Source organism: Tympanuchus pallidicinctus, unplaced genomic scaffold (genome assembly GCF_026119805.1).
Source record: "Tympanuchus pallidicinctus isolate F22 unplaced genomic scaffold, pur_lepc_1.0 scaffold11, whole genome shotgun sequence".
Lineage (NCBI taxonomy): Eukaryota > Metazoa > Chordata > Aves > Galliformes > Phasianidae > Tympanuchus > Tympanuchus pallidicinctus.
In genome coordinates this window covers 22,718,854-22,737,562 of record NW_026294627.1, presented here as the reverse complement: position 1 = coordinate 22,737,562, position 18,709 = coordinate 22,718,854, and the positions used below count along the sequence as shown (strand labels likewise).

General features: G+C 37.8%; 1 protein-coding gene across 2 annotated transcripts in view; it reads left to right on the top strand.

Moving 5' to 3' along the window:
- The window catches only part of PROSER1 (proline and serine rich 1), a 21,143-nt gene extending 2,434 nt beyond the window's left edge, over nt 1-18,709 (top strand). Inside the window, exons 2-13 of one of the 2 annotated variants that reach the window (XM_052670828.1) lie at nt 782-847; nt 1,868-1,936; nt 2,208-2,302; nt 3,905-3,998; nt 4,512-4,622; nt 5,239-5,322; nt 6,643-6,721; nt 9,198-9,293; nt 9,416-9,460; nt 11,701-13,462; nt 14,122-14,269; nt 18,374-18,709. In XM_052670828.1, coding sequence (XP_052526788.1) covers nt 782-847; nt 1,868-1,936; nt 2,208-2,302; nt 3,905-3,998; nt 4,512-4,622; nt 5,239-5,322; nt 6,643-6,721; nt 9,198-9,293; nt 9,416-9,460; nt 11,701-13,462; nt 14,122-14,269; nt 18,374-18,379 — 2,655 coding nt within the window. In that variant the 3' untranslated portion in view covers nt 18,380-18,709. Of the gene's footprint in view, nt 1-781; nt 848-1,867; nt 1,937-2,207; nt 2,303-3,904; nt 3,999-4,511; nt 4,623-5,238; nt 5,323-6,642; nt 6,722-9,197; nt 9,294-9,415; nt 9,461-11,700; nt 13,463-14,121; nt 14,270-15,559 lie in introns of both variants that reach the window. The other variant, XM_052670827.1, reaches the window with a different exon arrangement.

The window sequence follows — 18,709 nt, the reverse complement described above, 5'->3', positions numbered from 1 at the left end:
GTATTACATGCTAGTTTTGTGTGGTTGTTTTTTTTCCCCACAAATATGAAAAGAGAAGGGAGGGAAAGAAAAAAAAAAAAAAAAGGAATGAAGAGAGAAATGCATTTTTTCTCTGACTTCAGCATTTCTGATAGTTTCAGGCTCATAAAGAGGTATGGGAGTTTACCTTGAACAGTGTGCAAGTGGGTTTTATGCACCTGTGCTCCTGCAGGCAGACTGCAGTGACAAAGACCTTCATTTCCATCTGTGTGGAAGCAGAAGGGAAAAAAAGAAGGGGCATGTTTTAGGGCTATGGTAAGACAACAAAGCTCCCTGGAGCAAACTTTTATCATGAACTTCATTCTGTTGCAGTCTTGTTTCCCACTCTCCATAAATTCACTGAAGTAAGATACTCAGCTCATTATTTTATAGGGATCTACAAAGAGATTGTATGAATAACTATCTGTATTATCTTTAACATAAGTTTGATGTAAAAATGTAAAAAATGAGAATGGATAATATTTTTCTTTCAGTGTAGCTTTAAACCAAAGCAATATGAAATGAAATTAAAAAAGTGTTTTTTAAACAGAAAATTTCAATGACCTTTCTCTGGTTCTCACTGTTCCCTTAGTTAAGGAGAATGCGGTCACTTAGAAATATTGCTGCTAATGGTGTAAATGTCATTTTGCAAGGTCAAATGTAGTATTTTTTAGATTAGTAGGTTTGTTTAACAGGACTGTGCTGTAACTGTAATTTTTTGAGAGCTACTTATGTGTCTTTTTTCTTTTTATGCAACTTCTAGGCTGTATTGACTGAGTACAAATTAAAAGCTATTGAATATGTCCATGGATACTTCTCTAGTGAACAGGTAAAGTCAACATAGTTGCAAATTTAATGGGAGCTGTTGGTTTTGTCTATTCAGTAATATAGAATGTATCCCCAGTCATACTGAAGCTGTAGAGATTTATTTCCTCATTACTGTATCAACGTGAGTCTGTTAAAATAGTTCTAAATTCTTTTGTATTATCAAACACATTACATTTTAGCTCCTCTTGCATGAGGAAAATTGGGGAAAATAATCATGGAATTTGGAATTATTTTTAGTATACAGCTGCTGCCAAGCAAGGCATAGAACTTCTCCTCTAGGAGGACAGGCTGTGAGAGCTGGGGCTGTGCAGCCTGGAGAAGAGAAGGCTCTGGGGAGAGCTGAGAGCAGCCTTTCAGTATCTAAATGGGGGCTGTAAGAAGGGAGAGGACAGACTCTTTAGCAGGGTCTGCTGTGACAGGACAAGGGGAAATGGTTTCAAACTAAAAGAGGGGAGATTTAGATTGGATACAAGGAAGAAGTTTTTTACAGTAAGGGTGGTGAGGCATTGGCACGGGTTGCCCAGAGAGGTGGTGGATGCTCCATCTCTGGAGATATTCAGGATCAGGCTGGGTGGAGCTCTGAACACCTGATCTACCTGTGGATGTTCCTGTTCGTTGCATGGGAGTTGGGCCAGATGACCTTTAAAGGTTCCTTCCAAGTCAAATGGTTCTATGATTTTTGGTCCTATTTGCAGTTTTCTGTTTGCTTTTCTGCTTCCTATGTACTGTGGGAATTGTGCATATATAAAAATGCATAGTGAGGAATGTGTGTGTGTTTTAAATACTTTAATAGAAAGTCTTCCCTTCGCAATACTGGATTAGTTAGCAGCCTGTTTGGATGTAAAAAGAGCATTAGGTACTGATGGACGCTGAGGTAATCAAACATTACAATCAAACATTACAGACAAAGTTGTCTATTTAGCTGTATAACACCTTACTCTGTGAATGTGAAGAACACGCTGATGCTCTTAGCACTATTTTTGATACACTCAAAAGATTAATGATGATCTTTCTGATGCAGGTTGTTGAGTTACTGAGATACTTCTCCTGGGCTGAACCACAGCTCAAGGCAATAAAGGCTTTGCAACATGTAAGTTCTTGTGCAATAATCTTGAGGAAGATGTTCTCTCTTTTAATCTCGTTTTAAATTTGTGATGTGTGCATTAGCAGCTGCCCTTTAATTATCTCTTCATCTCTCTTACTATGGTCTCATAGTGTGAATGCACATAGAATCTCCTTCTCAACGAGATGAAGAGAATATTAAACATTTAGTGACGTACACAATACATTGCTGTTATTAAGTTCTCAGTTTATTGTTGCATTATTTAAATATGTTCTTTTCTTTCTTCCTTGCTTGTCAGAAAATAGTGGCAGTCCCGGCATCAAAAATGGTTAATATTCTCAACTGCTTCACATTCAGTAAAGATAAACTTATTGCTCTTGAAATCTTGGCATCGTAAGTATCTCTTCTGTTGTATGTCCTTAAGATGTATTTGCTGTTTTTACTAATGTTTGACTGTGTAAAACTTAATGTATCTCTAGAAGGAAGACGTTAAGGTAAAGCACATGTCTGCTATTGATGTGACTTCAAAAGAAGATGTGCTCAAATTTGTAGTTCACCTGAGTCTTGTCTGTGCTGCTTCATGCCTGCTGGAAAACTGCTCCTTAGCCAGTATTTTTAGAGCAGTCTTCAGATGGCCAAATAATGAGGGCCTTAAGCTTATTTCTGTTTACTGAAATGTAAGAGGCTTGAGACCAGCAGGTTCTGAGCGTTTACTCCTTTGCATTTGAAAAGTCCTCTGATTATTATATAAAAATGTGTTAAATGCTTCACTCAAATTGATACATTCTATTTACAGATCTAATGTCTATAAAAGATTTACCTTTTACAATTGTATATATTGAAACTCTTCTGCCTGGTTTAGGGGATTTTTTTATATGAAGTGTTCTGTTTTTGTTATTGTTTGCATTGAGTATGTCTGCCTTGCATATGAACATTGTAGCTTAGAGTTAACTTGAACATTTTGAGTGATATATAAATATATGATATAAACATCCATAAAACAATGAAGACATTATATAGGCATGATCTTACTTTTAGGGTTGAGGTATGAGAAGCAGTATGAGTGCTCCTGATCTCTTTCAGACCAAAGCAAAATAGGGTAGCCTAACGGAAGTTCAGTGGTATAATTAACTCATTTTTCTTCTTGGAATGGGAGCTCATAGGCTCTTTTGTTGCTACACTTCAGCTGGTGTGATCATTCACATTTTAATATAGTCTTTCAGGTATTTTTCATGGCTTTATTCAACATTCTGCTGATTGTGTCTATTCTTATGATTTCCTCCTTTGATTAGTTGTCCTTTAAGTGGCTGAATTGTATTTCCAGTGTTTTGGCAGGAGCATAGTACTTGACATCAGTAAAAATGTTGTGGTAAGGGTTTTGAACAAGGCAAGTGGAAGCAGGCATTAGGCTTCCTGCATGTGCACATTTTGTTCTCTGTGGTGAGCCTAACTTCATTTTTGAAAGAGGATCAAGGGAAAAGGAATGGTACTTTTTGGAGGTATCTGAGGAGTTTTAGTACTGCAGAACATGGGTAGAGTTGCCGGGAGTTTCATCTTAATTTTTCTGGAGTAAACAAAATGAAAATTTGTTTATCTATCAATCTAGTGAGCAGCAGTGACAAATTCAGTAGCTAGAGGTTTTCTGCTGTGCTGGGAATTGTATGCTAGTGGGAATTAAAATTTTCTAATGAAATGCTGTGATCCAGAATCCATTTTTTCAGCTTAGTTATTTTTTACTGTAAAGTCTAGCCATCATTATCCATTGTTCCATATTGATTTTGATACCATGTTTCACTTACAGGTATGAAGTCTATACTTAAGTCAAGGGTTTTTGCTTTAGTAAGATTAGTAATGTTACAATCTGAACTTTTTATGTTCTTATTAATAGAACTGTTGGATATTGGCTAAATAATTGTTGATCATTTTTTAATAGTGCATCATTTCTGATAAGTGTATAGAATGACAGAAATCATTTGTCAATGTCTCTATTTGTAGCAACATTGTTGATGCTCAGAATTACCGCCTTATTGAAGATCTGTTCAGAATTAATATGTCAGAGAAGAAAAGGTGTAGAAGAATTCTTGAACAGGTAGTCAAGATACTCTGTGTCTTTCATTCTGTCAAATGTAGTATTGTTTCTGTCTTTACGGTCATTGTGGGGTCAAGACTTCCTTTGAGGACTGCTGGGAACTGTTGGTAGAAAAGAGGATGAAAGAAGCAGTCAAAGAAAGATAAGAACTGTGTAGTGTATGTGCAAGAAAAGGGAAGTTTTTGTTGGGCACTGGGATAATGTGGAGAAAGAGGGAGAGAAACATAACCAGTACTTGAGGAAACAATCTGGGTTTGTTTTAGAGAACACCAAGTGCTTAATCCTCAGTTCAGTACAAGCTGAGATGAGTTGAGTAGAGTTACTGAAAGCAAGTGGGGTTTTGGCAGAACTTCACAAGGGCTGTTTGGCAAGAAGATCTGACAGATAGAGACAAAGCTGTGAGTTGTTCCCCGTAGATCGATTTATGCAGTCTAAATGTCATTAAAAATTAATGCATTTCTTTAAAGCATTGAATTTTGTAGCCAATAATGACCTCTCTTGGTTATTTTGCAGGCTTCAAAAACAGGTTGTAAGGCTCCTCATGCTATGATATCATCCTGTGGCATGATTCCTGGCAACCCTTATCCCAAGGGCAAACCAAGCCGTATAAATGGGATTTTTCCAGTAAGCATTTGCTTTTCATGATGCTCTTGATTTAAGATCCATTATAGTATAACCAAACTAGGATTCATACACATGTGAGGAAGAGTGGAATTAAAAGCAGTGATTTTAATTATATCATCCATTTCACTTTCGCAGTGAACTGTACTTATTTTTATTTGCATATTCTTCCTATGCTGCTTTGTGTAAAGATTACTGCAAAAATAAGATAGTGTTCATATATGGAGAACATTGTAAACTACAGTAATATTTGGCAGAATCAGGAGAGGTATAAGGAACCTCACTCGTACATAAGATGGCTTAATATGATCACTACAGTACTACTGATAACCTTAGAGTGGTTTTTGAGGAGTTCTGGTATTTCCTGTGAACACTTTAAGGAGTGGAAGTTTCTGTAGAGAACTACGAAAGCCCAGTGTTACATACCCAGCTATTGGAATGCTCTTGTTTAGCATTTTACAAGTTTATAACACCATTTTTTTTTCCCCCAAAACATGTGTTGCTTTTAAAATACTTGGAAACTCAAATGTAGTTCAGACATAAAGCAAATCTACCAGAAATTCTTCAGCAAGATTTACTTCTAAAGTAATCCCTAATAGTTGATTTTCTTTTATTTCAGGGAACCCCCATCAAAAAGGATACAGAAGAATGTACTAGTGAAGGAAAAGGAATAGCAGCCCGTATACTTGGCCCATCCAAACCAGTATGTCTGATAAATGAATGAGTAAATGAAACTTCTAAAAAAAAAAAAATCTAACCAACTGCAGATTTCATACAGCTTTTATGTGAAATGTTGTTATGTTTCAAGAAGACTGTAGAGCAGCAATTTAAACAAAGTTAAGTGAAGAATAAAGATAATATGTTCTAGAATTTTTGTAAATAATGTGAGCAGAATCAAGCTCTAGATTATATCTTTGGGGAATAGGATTCTCTAGAGGATACAGTGTGTGTGCTCATTCAAAGCAGAATTTAAATTACAGTAGCAGAACAGAAAACTGAAAGCAGTTTTAGTACTCTGTTGTAAGCTAGTGGAATTTTTAGATACAAATATATGCAATTTTATGTTACGGTCTCTGGAGTTTTCCTTTGTGAACATAAAAAGTGCTGGCATCATAGAAATGTGAATTATGGAAGTGATTGAGGAAATACTTGTTTCTTAGCAACATAGCTGATCTATATGTCAAACTTTTTAAACAAAAGTGTGACAAACTTTCAATGAACCTGATATTATCTAGAATTACTGTCCTAATGTTTTATTTCCACTTGTATTGTGAGATGTTTCTCACTAAGTGGTATTATTTTGAAGTGAAATGTAGCCTCATAACTATTTGTTAATTTTAAATATACTAAATCTTTAAAATGAAAATTCAGTCCAAAACTGCAGGGTGTGAAGTCTACAAGGCAGGAAGAAATTCTCTTTCTCACTTGTGATCAGTAGGTATTCTAGTTCCTAAAGAGGACTTCTCATTACCTAACGAGACTTTACAAGAAAACTAGAGAAGGACTCTTCATCAGAGTGTAGCAATAGGACGAGGGCAATGGCTTTAAACTAAAAGGTGGGAGATTTTGATTAGATATTAGGAAGATATTCTTTACTGTGAGGGTGGTGAGGCACTGGAACAGGTTGCCCAGAGAAACTGTGGATAGCCCTTCCCTGGAAGTGTTTAGTGTCAGTGTCAAACTAGATGGGGCTTTGGGCAGCTTTGTCCAGTGGAAGGTATCTCTGCCCTTGGCGGGGGAGTTGGAACTCAATGGTCTTTCAGATGCCTTCCAATCCAAGCCATCCTATGATTACATTAAAATGTAAAGTTGTACTAGTGATGTTTGTTTCATTCTCTTGGGAAAGAATGAAATGTATGCAGTCAGTATGGATATTACAGAGAAATCTGATATCATGAATATTTTCACTGTGGACAACAGCAGTTCTGAATGTTAGCTTTCTGACAAAAATTAGGTAATGCTTTCACTGTTCTTCCATTTTTATTTATTTACTAATTTATTGTTATTGTTGTTGTTTATGTAGGCTCCATCAACCTACAATCCACACAAGCCTGTTCCATACCCCATCCCACCATGTCGGCCACATGCAACTATCGCACCAAGTAAGGCTTCTGTGTGTTCTTATCTTGATGCTGTTGTTCCATCCATTTGCCTTTTAATTAATATGTCAGTACGTCAGTTTCTCTGACCACAATTAGATCTGAAATTGGCTTGTGCTTCCTAAGCATGTTCTGGATACTGGTTTATGCCTCTTCCTGTCATGAATGAAAAGATGCTAAAAAGATAAACATATACTGACTTATTTTTCCAACATCCATTTTGTGAGAAAACTTCAGTGTCCTGTTCTGAGAACAGTATAGTTCACTGATGGGAGACACTGTGCATGTTAGATAAGATTGAGGCTGTGTATCCATTTTAATCTTTTACAAAGGTTTGGACTTTGGTTTGACAAGTCTGTTGACTTGTTGCTGCCATGTCACACTTAAGATATGGTCAGGTTCAGCCATACACTGGATGGGAATATGTAGGAATTTGCTGAATAGCAGGGACCTCTTCCTTAGTTGACCTCAGTAAAAGCACTTTATTGCCTCCTCATCACAGTGGAACACTTTCCTAAAATAAAAGTTTAGACTTTCAGATGAAGATTTCAGACTCAGAAGGGGCAACGGCATTTGTGCTTGCCATATTATGTTTGATCTGATTACTCCTAGTCACGTGCCTCACACAAGATCAAACCTTTGTTTATAAGCTCCTCTCCTCTTGTTCTGCTGCATCAATCGTTTGATTCAAGACATTTGTGGTAGCAAGGCAATTAGTAGCACTTCTCTCAGGGGTAACTGTAATCCATCCACCTAAATGCTTTTCCTAGCAAATGACAAAAAATTGTGACATAGGTTTTGCTGGCAGTACTCTTCAATGGCCATTTCTTTGAAGTGAGAATTTGAAGATCTCACATGGCTGGGCTCTGATCTTTTTGTGCAGCAGACAGAAACTTGTTCTAAATTTGCCATTCTGTGAAGAGCTCTGGTCTGCAAGCTTGCTTTTCACTGATTTTAGGGATTTCAGGGACATTTTAAGGCATTTGATGAGAAAGCATGTGATGTTATTTACCATGGATATTAAAGGGTGAGTCATCTAACAAACATAATGTCTACAAATGTCTTTATAAAGAATCTAGAAAAGTAGGCACTACTACCAGGTAGAGTAAGTCTGATGACTTGTGTCCTAGAAATGCCTTACTCTCCAAAAAGCGTACAGGAAACTTGCAAACTAGCTCTAATTTATATTACATTAATCCTATGTGAAATAAATTGGGACACAAAGTTTGTCCTGTGGCTGCACATAAATACTAGTGCATTTTAGGATATGAAGTAGTTTTGAAGGTCTGAGGCCTTGTTAAACTGCAGCAGAGTTTTAAAAAACCTTTGTGATAAGGGAACTGATGATAAATACCTATACATATAAAATAACATTTGATGAGATTGCAGTTGTTGATCTATAACTATTGAATCTAATTCCAACAATGTTTGGAAAGATTGGAATGATGTTTTATTTTCTGCCTCTTATATGTTTTGGTGTAGTATCTGCTTTCTCTGAGTCACAGTGATTGTTAGTTACTTCTCTGATTTTGGACCATGAATTGTCCTGCAAGAAGAACCACTTGAAAGTATGAAATGAGAAAGGATTTTTGTATTCAGATTGCTGCTTTTTGAGTATTTTTTAAGTGGTGCCTTTTCCCGTGAAGCATAAGTTTGTATATTCTTAAAACAATCATTCAGGACCATTGTGGATTGTATGTATATTCCTGTAGTTTAAATTCTGGTACTCTTCATCAGAAACGTATACCACAGGTATATATATATATATATATATATATATGTATATATATATATGTATACGACAGTAGCAGTTTGGGTTGCTCTAACCCAAGAGCAGTTCTGAAGAATAAATAAGGGGAAAAGGTATTTTTGTCATGTTCAGTAGAGTAAGTACTTTATATAAAAATCATCTGCTGTCCCACTTCAATCTCTTTACATTTAAAGAGACATTGAAGAGTGATAGATTAAGAATTTGGTATGCACAGAGATGGGACATCATTCTCTACATTTTCTCACTAGCAGTGGAGGGCAGGTCGTGATCATTGATATGTTTGACTCTTTTGTTTGTTAAGGCTTTTCGTGTTAGAGGAGGAGTTGCACCAGCCGTTAAGTTAGAAATAGGAAAAAAACAAGTGAGGCTGCAGACACTGATTTTTTCCTCCCATTAAGTTCTTCAAGTGAGAGGGAAATGAAAGCAGTTGAAACCTGTCTTTTCCAGGCTGTTTCAAGGTGAAAAAATCAAAATTCAGTTTCTGCTATGTTCTGCTATAAAAACAATTAGAGTCTCTTCCTAAAGCTTGGATCACAATGTATGTCACTCAGGCAGATAATGTCAAAAACCCAAACGATTAATGGCTTTGTCTTTTTAGTGAAGAGATGTCTTAAAATCTTGATAATAGCCTTTTTAAGGAAAGACACTGGGTCATTCAGATATGGGTTCTTCTGGCAAATAAGACATTTACTGCATTTCTTCTTCTAGGTGCTTACAACAATGCTGGCTTGGTTCCAATGGCCAATGTCATAGCTCCAGGCTTACCAGCTCCTTCAACATACACTACTAATCAAGGGGTATCAGGTAAAGTGCGAAGAGGTTTAAAAGTGTTGAAGATATTTTCTCCTCTTTCTTTGTTATGACTGGATTATTCATTGCTGGAGTTCTGTTTGCTTTAAAATAATCGGCTGTTGTTCTCTGTTTAGAAAATGAAGACCTTTCCAGCCAGGCAAAACCTTCCCAAAATCAAGGTAAATTCAGGTCCACAAGGGGTTTATCATGTTGATTGTAACTCTGTTAATTGTTCAGAAAATGTAAATCATGTATTTGTTTAGTATGATTTTCATAAGCATTGAAGTATTTAATTGCAGCTGAAATATAATCCCTTGAGAACCGATAAAAATTCATTTCAGGCATTTGGCACTTACAGTTGTTGAAACATTAAAATCTGGCCTTCTGTGTTAGCTCATTAGAGTTTTATCTTCATCTGTGTATGCATTTAAGAGTTCATATAAAAAGCTAAATAAAAATCTGCTTTGCAGTATAGTGTATTGAAATACTTCATTAATATTTTTGCACTTTTTAAAACCTTGGACCTCTATTTGAAAATCCATTCACATTTTAATTCCATATATTAGTTGCAATGGGAGACTAGGAATACAAAAATAGACATACTCTTTGTTCCTAGTTTGTTGAAATCCATATCTAGAATATCTTAACTGTTAAATTCAGGTACGTCTACCTGCAGTTTTGTCTTGTGCTTTAAATTTCAGTTATTTTTGCACAAGAGAGTTGTGCATGTGTTGGTCTGTATATGTGTGGTACTTGGTGTACCGAGGTTTGGTAATTGAGGTGATAGTAATACAAATAGTAATAATAAATCCCATGATGAACTACTAGTACAAGATTTTTGATAATACTTTGGTAGCTTTGACAAATATAAACTGAGAATCTGTTATGTATTGAATCAGGCATATTAAGAAATACCCAAACGGACAACACAATTGTGATAAGTTTAGCTTCTGTAAGAAAAAAAATATATATATTTTGTCTTTTCTTCTTTGTGCTCAGGCTTGGTAGAGCAGAAGGGCTGCTATTTCAAAGAATCACTTTATACATATTTGCCCTTTAAGAGCGCATGTATTTTTATGAGGTAGTTTATACAGGTAAATCAATACCTTGTAAGGAGTCAAATAGTCTCTTAGGAAGAGAAATTCAGTAACAGCTTTGAGTTCTGTTGCAACTGTGTTTCTCTGGTGATTATCTTTGCTGGATTAAAAATTGTGATCATTGGGAGAGTATTCAGCTTGGAAATAGGGTGAAGGAAAATACAGCATCCAGAGCAGAGCAGTCTGGGTTTAGATTCTTGGGAAAGGCTGTATAAAAGGAAATGACTTGTTTGCAACCTTTCTCACTTCAGAGTTTCAAGATGCATAAAACAGGAGTGTATAACATGAAGCTAGGTCCAAGATTTTAAAGATTCCATTTTTCCATTTAGTTTATGCATAGAATTTGGGTGAGAGAGAAATCCAACCTATTTTGGGCCTGTGGGAGACGAGTTTGGCCAATTGCATCAGTGATTTGCTTACAGTCGAACTGACCATTTTTAAAGTAAATTAAAATTACCAGGGTTGTTTTGAGAAGAATGATTAATTACATTCACATTCCACAGGGTATTAGATGTAGAGATACCAAGGCGCTTGATGTGCCAGCCTTCATAAAATGCAGTTTCTGCCCCAAACCCTGACAGTGTGCTGCCTTGTTTTGCTCCAGCTTGACTTGTCTCTTTGACTTGATCTGTAGGGTTGATACAAATTAATATTCCTAGTGTCAGGTGGTTGCCTCAATTATAGATGCCTGACTTTCAGCTTCTAGCAATATCTGTTGATAAGGTCAAGTGACATTGTTAGTTTAATACTGTAGTGTGATACATTAATTTAAAAGTGTACCTTCTTAGAATCAAAGTATGAAGGAAACACAGTGAAGAGAATGACCTGATTTTGAAAGAAAGAAAAATACCAGCACCTGAAATCAGCTTTCTTCAGATGTTGACTAAACTTCTCTGAAATCATGATACATTGAATTAACTGATTCTGAAGGAAATTCTGACCTTCAGTGAGAGTGAATGCAGAGGAGCCCAGGTGATCCAATGCCAATAGATGCAGGTGTTTACCTGTATCATGTAACTATTCTTGCAGAGTATACTTGAATATCTAAACTGTCTTGCATGAGATTATGAAGAGATGGTAGATGTCACAAAGTGTTTTGAAGAAAAGTAGTAGCCTACATAATGTACAACTTGTGTGATGTGTTTGTACGTACCTTTTTGTTTCGTTTTTGTAGTTTCCAGTGTGGATTGTTTATATACAGACATTGTATGTTAGCTATTGCCTGTGTTTCATTTTTTGAAATGCTGTATAAAATGTGTTTGTGTTGATTTCAAACATTTCTGACGGTTTCAAGTATTCTTACCAGTTTTGTTTCTTTCCAGCTTTTTCTGCACAAACGAATCAGCTCTTTACTCCTCATGGTTCTAATCCTTCAACACCTGCTGCTACTCCAGTCCCTACCCCATCACCTGTCAAGGCAATAAGCCATCCATTAGCACCTGCAACTCCACTCATCTCTGGGATGAACGTGTCTACCCCTGTCCTTCCTGTTTTCCCGGGACAGGTCTCCTCCTCCATCCATACATCTCAGCCATCCACGCCAACCCCTACAGTCATCAAATCCCTTTCATTACCTGGTGTTCCTGTCACATCTGTACACAGTGCAACCTCTACTCCCATCCCTGCGGTTTTCTCTGGGCTGGCTTCTATACCCTCTGCTACACCAGCTCCACAAGGCTCTTCCACACTGTGTGCTACACCTGCACCTAGTGAAGCTTTTGCATCTGCTACTACACCATTTGCTGGTCTTCCTTTTTCTGCAGCCTCTTCAGTTGCTTCAGCTAGTAATCCCACTCCATTGTCATCAGTTTTTGCTGGACTTCCTCTGTCCTTGCCACCCAGTGTCCAAGGGATTTCTAGTCCTGTTCCCTCAACAATTGCTAATTCTCCTGCCACCACCATTCCTGGTTCACTTAGCTTGCCTAACCCTATTTTGTCTGTCTTAAAGGGATTTCTGACATCAAATGACACTTCATTAATCAATTCATCTGCTTTACCTTCTGCTATGACAAGTGAACTTGCTTCTTTATCTGCTCTTGCTAATCAAAGCTCTGACCCTCCCACGTCCTCTGTCAAATGTTATACTCCATCAGCCACCCCCACCTCACAGCGTTCCTCCACGCCCGGGCTGGCCATTTTTCCAGGTCTTCCATCCCCATCTGTGACCAACTCTAGTTCCACTCCTCCAACATTGCCTGCACAGTCACCCTTAACCACATCACCATCAGTTATGCCAGTCAACTGTGGCTCATCAGCCTCCCTCTTGCATGGCACAAGCCCTACTAATCCCGACCAGCAACTCTCATCAACCTCAGTTGCCACAAGTATCCCACAAGTCCTGATCAAAACAGAACCCATGAGTCCTACCCTCTCAGCCTTCAAAGGTCCTTCTCACTCAGCTGGTCCTTCTCATGGCACTATAGGGCTCTCAGCACTCGGGCGTGCGTACACCTCAGCAGCGTCAGTGCCAGTCAGTTTACCCAGCTCCCTGAACCCAGCACTATCGGGTCTCTCCTCTTTGAGTGCTCCTCTGAACAACCCCAATTCTCTGGCTTCCATTTCCCTCGCCCCACATGGCTCCACCACTCCCATTGCCCCTGTATTTAATGGACTTCCTCCTTTCACATCTCTAACCAGTAACTTTGCTTTTACTGGTAATCCAGCACTTGCACCACCCGTCACTCTCCCAGGGTCTTTGTTAGCTACTCCAGCTACTACTGCTTCAGCTGTGTCTGCCCCTCATGTGAATTCCACAGCCGCCGTACTCTCAGGACTCGCCGCCTCAGCAACAGTCTCTGCTCCACCCTTCTCGCTTAACCTGTCCAGTGCCGTCCCTTCCCTTTTTTCTGTTGCCCAGGGACCTCTGGGATCATCAAACCCATCCTTCCCTGGTTTTCCTGTCTCTAACACACCCTCTGTCACTCCTGCTCTCCCTTCTTTCCCTGGCCTCCAGGCATCCTCTGCAGTAGCAGCAGTTGCACCGTTGCCGGCAGCTGCCACAGCCCCATCTCCGGCTCCGGTCCTGCCAGGGTTTGCCTCGGCCTTTAGCTCAAACTTCAACTCTGCACTTGTTGCACAGGCTGGGTATGTTTTTGTTTCTGAAGGAGCTCAGTACCAATTATTTTTCTCTTGAGCAAAATGCTGATTTTACTTTATACGTAGACCTTATTTTCAGTCCTAGTTAGTAAATTTGTTAGTAAATGATTAATTTGTAAACCTAGCTCACCAGTAGATTGCCACTGTCTTTGGAAACTAAATGGTATTTACTAAATAGTTCGTACTCAGTAGTCCCTGTCCAGTGAGGTGCTGAGTGATCTCATTTCCCAGATGAGGATACTTGGCACCTGCTGGCTTTTACACAAATGCATTCCACGCTGGCATCCATTGACACATCCAGATAACAGCAGACAATGTTCCTAGATGTTCGTATGTTTTAAGGAAATACTAAGCATTAACTTTTGTCTACAAAGTTTTTTTGTGTGTAGAGTAGGTACAACCAAGATATAAAATCTTCTGAGTTCCCTCTTAGGTACGTTGTGTTCCAAATGGTCTTGGTTTGTATATGTGTGAATAATTTCTAGGTAGGTAGAGGCCAGGCTTCTGTTTGCAAATTCCAGTCTTTGTGAAGCTTAGAAAAAGATGCTTTTCTGATTTGTATAGATAACAAGTTTATATAGAGTGAAAGATAGGTTAACATTTGGTAGGACTATTCCTAATAACAACCACATCTTGATTTCTTTCAGCTTGACTTCTGGACTGCAGACACCAGGAAATGCAGTTTTTCCTGGTCTTTTATCTCTCCCTGGTATCCCTGGCTTTCCCCAAAGTGCCGCACAGTCTTCCTTACAGGAACTGCAGCACAGTGCGGCCGCACAGTCAGCACTGCTACAGGTATGGTGCCCGTTTGTTAATACTGTTCTGCTTCCAGTAACTACTTGAATATATACTTGGGTGTTAACTCCTTAGGATTATTTTAAACGAGTAAATTGATAGAGAAACAAGTAAACTGATAGAGAACTGATTACAAGGATAATGGTGAAGAACAAATCAGATGAATGTCTTACTGAAGCTTTGGGTGATAATCAGTGTATAGTGCAATGTAATGAAACCCTTTTTGAAAACTATGCAGAATAAGGAGTGAAAGATAAAGGAAAAGGCAAGCACATAAAATTTTCATAAGATTTGTTTTAAACCTATTGAGCTGATCATGTAGCTGCGAAATCTGTGCTCAGATTCACTCTGACATTTTAATACTTAAAGATTTATGTGGAAAATTACTTTATTTATGTAGCTTTCTGCATCCTCCAGCAAATTTTATTGACTTTGGTGCTGTGCCTTCATCTTGACAGTTCTCTATAATATAAACATGAGGTTGCTTTAAGTAATGTGTAGCTTCATCATCTCTCTCATTTGTGAAACAGCTTGTTGTAGTCATCAACATACAGAGGCTAACTGAAGCTATCATCAGAGTTTGTATTTGATAATTGAGATGCTTATTTTGCCTTTTGTTAAAAAGGGCTTACGTACAGATTAATAATGCTGGCAGGGCTTTTGTTCTTCCATCCAAAATACAGGCAGTAAAGTGTCTTCAGTTACTGATTTCTCTGTTCTGTGACAAATGGATTTTTGAGATGGAGCATATGTCTAATACTGTTTAGTGTGCAAAACACTGTCAGATACCTCTTAAATAGGAGGGGAAATGTAAGGGGGAATGTGTAGAGAATTATTCTGTGGAAATCTACATACAGAGGTTGGTTTGGAGAAATGTTTTTTCTTGTTTACAAGTCCCTGTCAGTGAAATGAACATTTAGATACTCAACCTATGTAGATGAAGAAGGCTGAAAGTCAGTGAAATGCTACAGCTCCTGATTAAGCTATGCCTTCCAAATCAGCTGTGGCTTCCAACGTGGGAAAATAAATGCCAATAATGCTTCTTCATTTTTCCTGTTAATCCAACTGCTTTCTCACTCTGGTATTTCGGAGCAATAATTGCACTGCAGTTTAACACATGCATACAGCACCATTGCTCATCCTCATTCTTTGCATACTTCAAATGATACTTTAAGCAATTGCTGTTTTGGCTTGAGGGGGTTGGTATTGTGGCTGAAATTTTGCTTGATTTTGGTTTTTGTTTGTTTGTTTTTATCTGTGCTGTTTCCTAACTTCTTCTCTTCCTTGAAGGCACATTCTGCTTCTGCTCTGGAGAACTATACAGCTCAGCCTGAAGGTTTTGCTAACTATCCATCAACACCAGGAACACCATTTTCATTGCAGACAAGTCTGCCCCAGAGTGGATGGCAATAAATACCAGACATTTTTAAAGACTGCAGTGGTTGCTTGACAGAGCCTGGTCCTATTCACTTTGAAGGCTGTCTCCACTTTAGTGAGAGCGCTCTGCTTGAGTGGGAGCATGGTTTGAACTGGGGAAGGAGGGGAAACTGTGAGGATAAAATTCCAGGCAATTGTATCAGACATCAAACTTAGGTTGTGATTGCATTTTATTGATTCAGGGTCTGATCCTGCAAGTTTCTGAGCATCCTTGACTCTTTTTGTAGTTTATAAATCGGAATGTTTGGTTTCTTACAGGATCAGGAGCATTCAAACAGACGTTTGTGTAAATAGAGCAATTGGCTAACAAATCAAATGGGGAGAACAAGTATACTTAATTGTGTGTATAAGCACCTATTCTGTTACATTTTGTATGGTATACGTGGTTAATATAGAATAAGACCTAGAATGAAATTAGGTAATTAAAGCTGTAGGTGATCTTTAGATGCACACCTCTGTGCGTGCACAGATCAAGATCAGCTTATGGTTCTTCAGACCTACCATTATGTCTGAGGATCTCCTGTTAGCATCGATAGTATGGTAAGGGGAGATCACAGGGGCTTGGGCGTATTTTTACACTTTGAATTATTGTCATGGGCTTGCTGCTGAATTGTGTACTCTGTCAGAATCAGAAGGAGAGAACTAGGAAATGATAATGTATTTGGATAGAAGTGGATGTCTTACTGGAGTATGGTTTAGTTAGCTGGAAATACGTCTTTCCAAAGTCCGTAAAAAGCCTTTTAATTTGCATCTAAAGTAGAGTTCCATAGCATTTTCCCTGCCCCCACACCTCTCTGTGGGTGAAATAATTGTACTGCGGATAGGTTGCCTATCCGGCACTTTTGACTGCAGACTTTTGTGAATGTTTACAGACATGGGTCAAGTTCTTCTTTCCCTGGTATTTACAGGCCCACTGGTTTTATTTTGTTGGCTATAAACCACAATGTGATGGTGCTTACGAGTTATCCTGTGAATATAAGTGGGAGCAGAATTTGGACCATGGGATTTTTAGTATTTTTCCTTGGAAAACGTACATGATTTTAAAGGCATATGGCTAAATTAACTGTATTGGTTAGGAAGGGTTATGATGCAGTATATAGAAAGGTCTTGCTTTGTTAGTGAAATTGAGTTGTGCACTCCTCTAATGATGTTAGTACCTGTGGCAATGTGTAACACATCATTGAATATCATCTATTTAAGGTAAACTCTCAATCGTGTCAATAGAGATGAATGATATTCAATCCTGTGGTTAAATTAAAACGTAGAGGATATGATACTGTAGAAAAGCTCTGCACCTAGAGTTTTACTTTTTTAAAGATGAATTCTGCTGGGAGATGTTGCTAATGTATTTTCTTTCAAGATGGGAACAAACTTTTTTAGAACGTTAATGGAAATTCATGTACTGGTTTTTAACACAATTTTTTTAAATAAAAAGTTTACAGTCATGGCAAAAGGCTTTGCTGACTATTTACCTATTTGCTTAAAATATAGATGAATAAACTTGTATTTACTAAGACACTTCCTAATGTTTGATCCTACTTAAGCAGGTTATTGTGATGCTGAATTATCTACAGAATTATAAAATAGGTTTCCTGAAGAGTGATAATAGAAGTACTCTATGAAGTGTCATTTAGATAGAAAATGTAAATAGTGTCCTAGACACTCTGTCAGTATTGGGGTAGTCTTGCATTTTCATAATCAAATTTACATATTACTTTGAAGTATGTTGCACGTTCACATTTTTTATTTTGTGAAAGCAGTTGATTTCACAATGATTCTCTGCTTTGAACTTCTTTTGAAATTAATGCCTTACCTATTGACTCCAGAAACTTGTGGAAAAAATCTCAGCCATCTTTCAGTACTACTCATTCTTTTTATGAGAATTTTTTAATCATTTGTAGATCGGTTGGAAAAGGAGAAAATAAAAATGTAGGTATCTCGTCGAGAAGTGATTGTCTTTCATCCTGCAGATGTGACTGTACATGTAGTTCAAAACCAGTAATCATTCTGTAACCTTACTAAGGTGCTAAGTTTGATCTCTGGTTTGAGCCCTACTTTCCTATGCAACCAAGCAGTCAAATAAAAAGCTTAAGCTAACTTAGTTCACCTTGTAGTCAAAGTCAGGTGTCAAACATCAGCCTTTATGTAATGTTTCATCATATGTAAGTAGTTTCTGTGTCAGTTTTTGGAAGCATGTATTGAGTGGTTATGGATTATGTGTTTGTGGTGAGTTTTTTCCTGTTTAAACTTGAAACATCTCAAGGGTACCTAAAAGATCGCGAAGCTTTGTTTCTCCAAATTCAGTCAGGTGAGAACTAGTGAAATTTTCACTGTTTGAAAAGTTGTTTTTTTTTTTCCTGAAGCACTGTACTTCATAAGTGGGGCCTACCTACTGGGAAATGTCCTTTACCAAGGGAAGAGTTTTCCATGTGCAGCTGGTGTCATGTCAGATAGAAGCTTGTCATCAGTCTTAGACAAGTACACAAGTTGGTTCAGAAGCATTAAACTATCAACAGTTCCTCTCTATAATGGGCTCTTTTTTTTACTGAATCATGTTGAATAGGACATTGTACATGGAACTTTTCAATGGTTAGGATTAAGGTAAGTTTCATTTCATTAAAAAGTCACTTCTGATGTAAAATGTTTTTTATTAATTTTTCTCCTCAGGAATAAAGTCAATGTTCTGCATTGCAGCTTGAAGCCAACTCCTGTGACCCAACCATGGAATTTCTGAAGAGGATTGTTTGTCCTGAGCTCTTTCATACTTACTTGAGCACCGTGTTTAAAGAGCCAGGGAAAAGTCTGCTCCTGAGGCAAATGATGCCAGATCATACACTGAAATTGTCTTTGGAAAGGACTGCTGCTGTGTGACTTGAGTCTGGACTAATTACGGTTTGATTGTTCAGTTGCTGATTACTGCTGTATTTCAGCTATGCTGAGAGACTACAAAGTCAGGTGCAGTGAAATGTTATTTAAAATAAAATCTTTATTCACAACAACAAA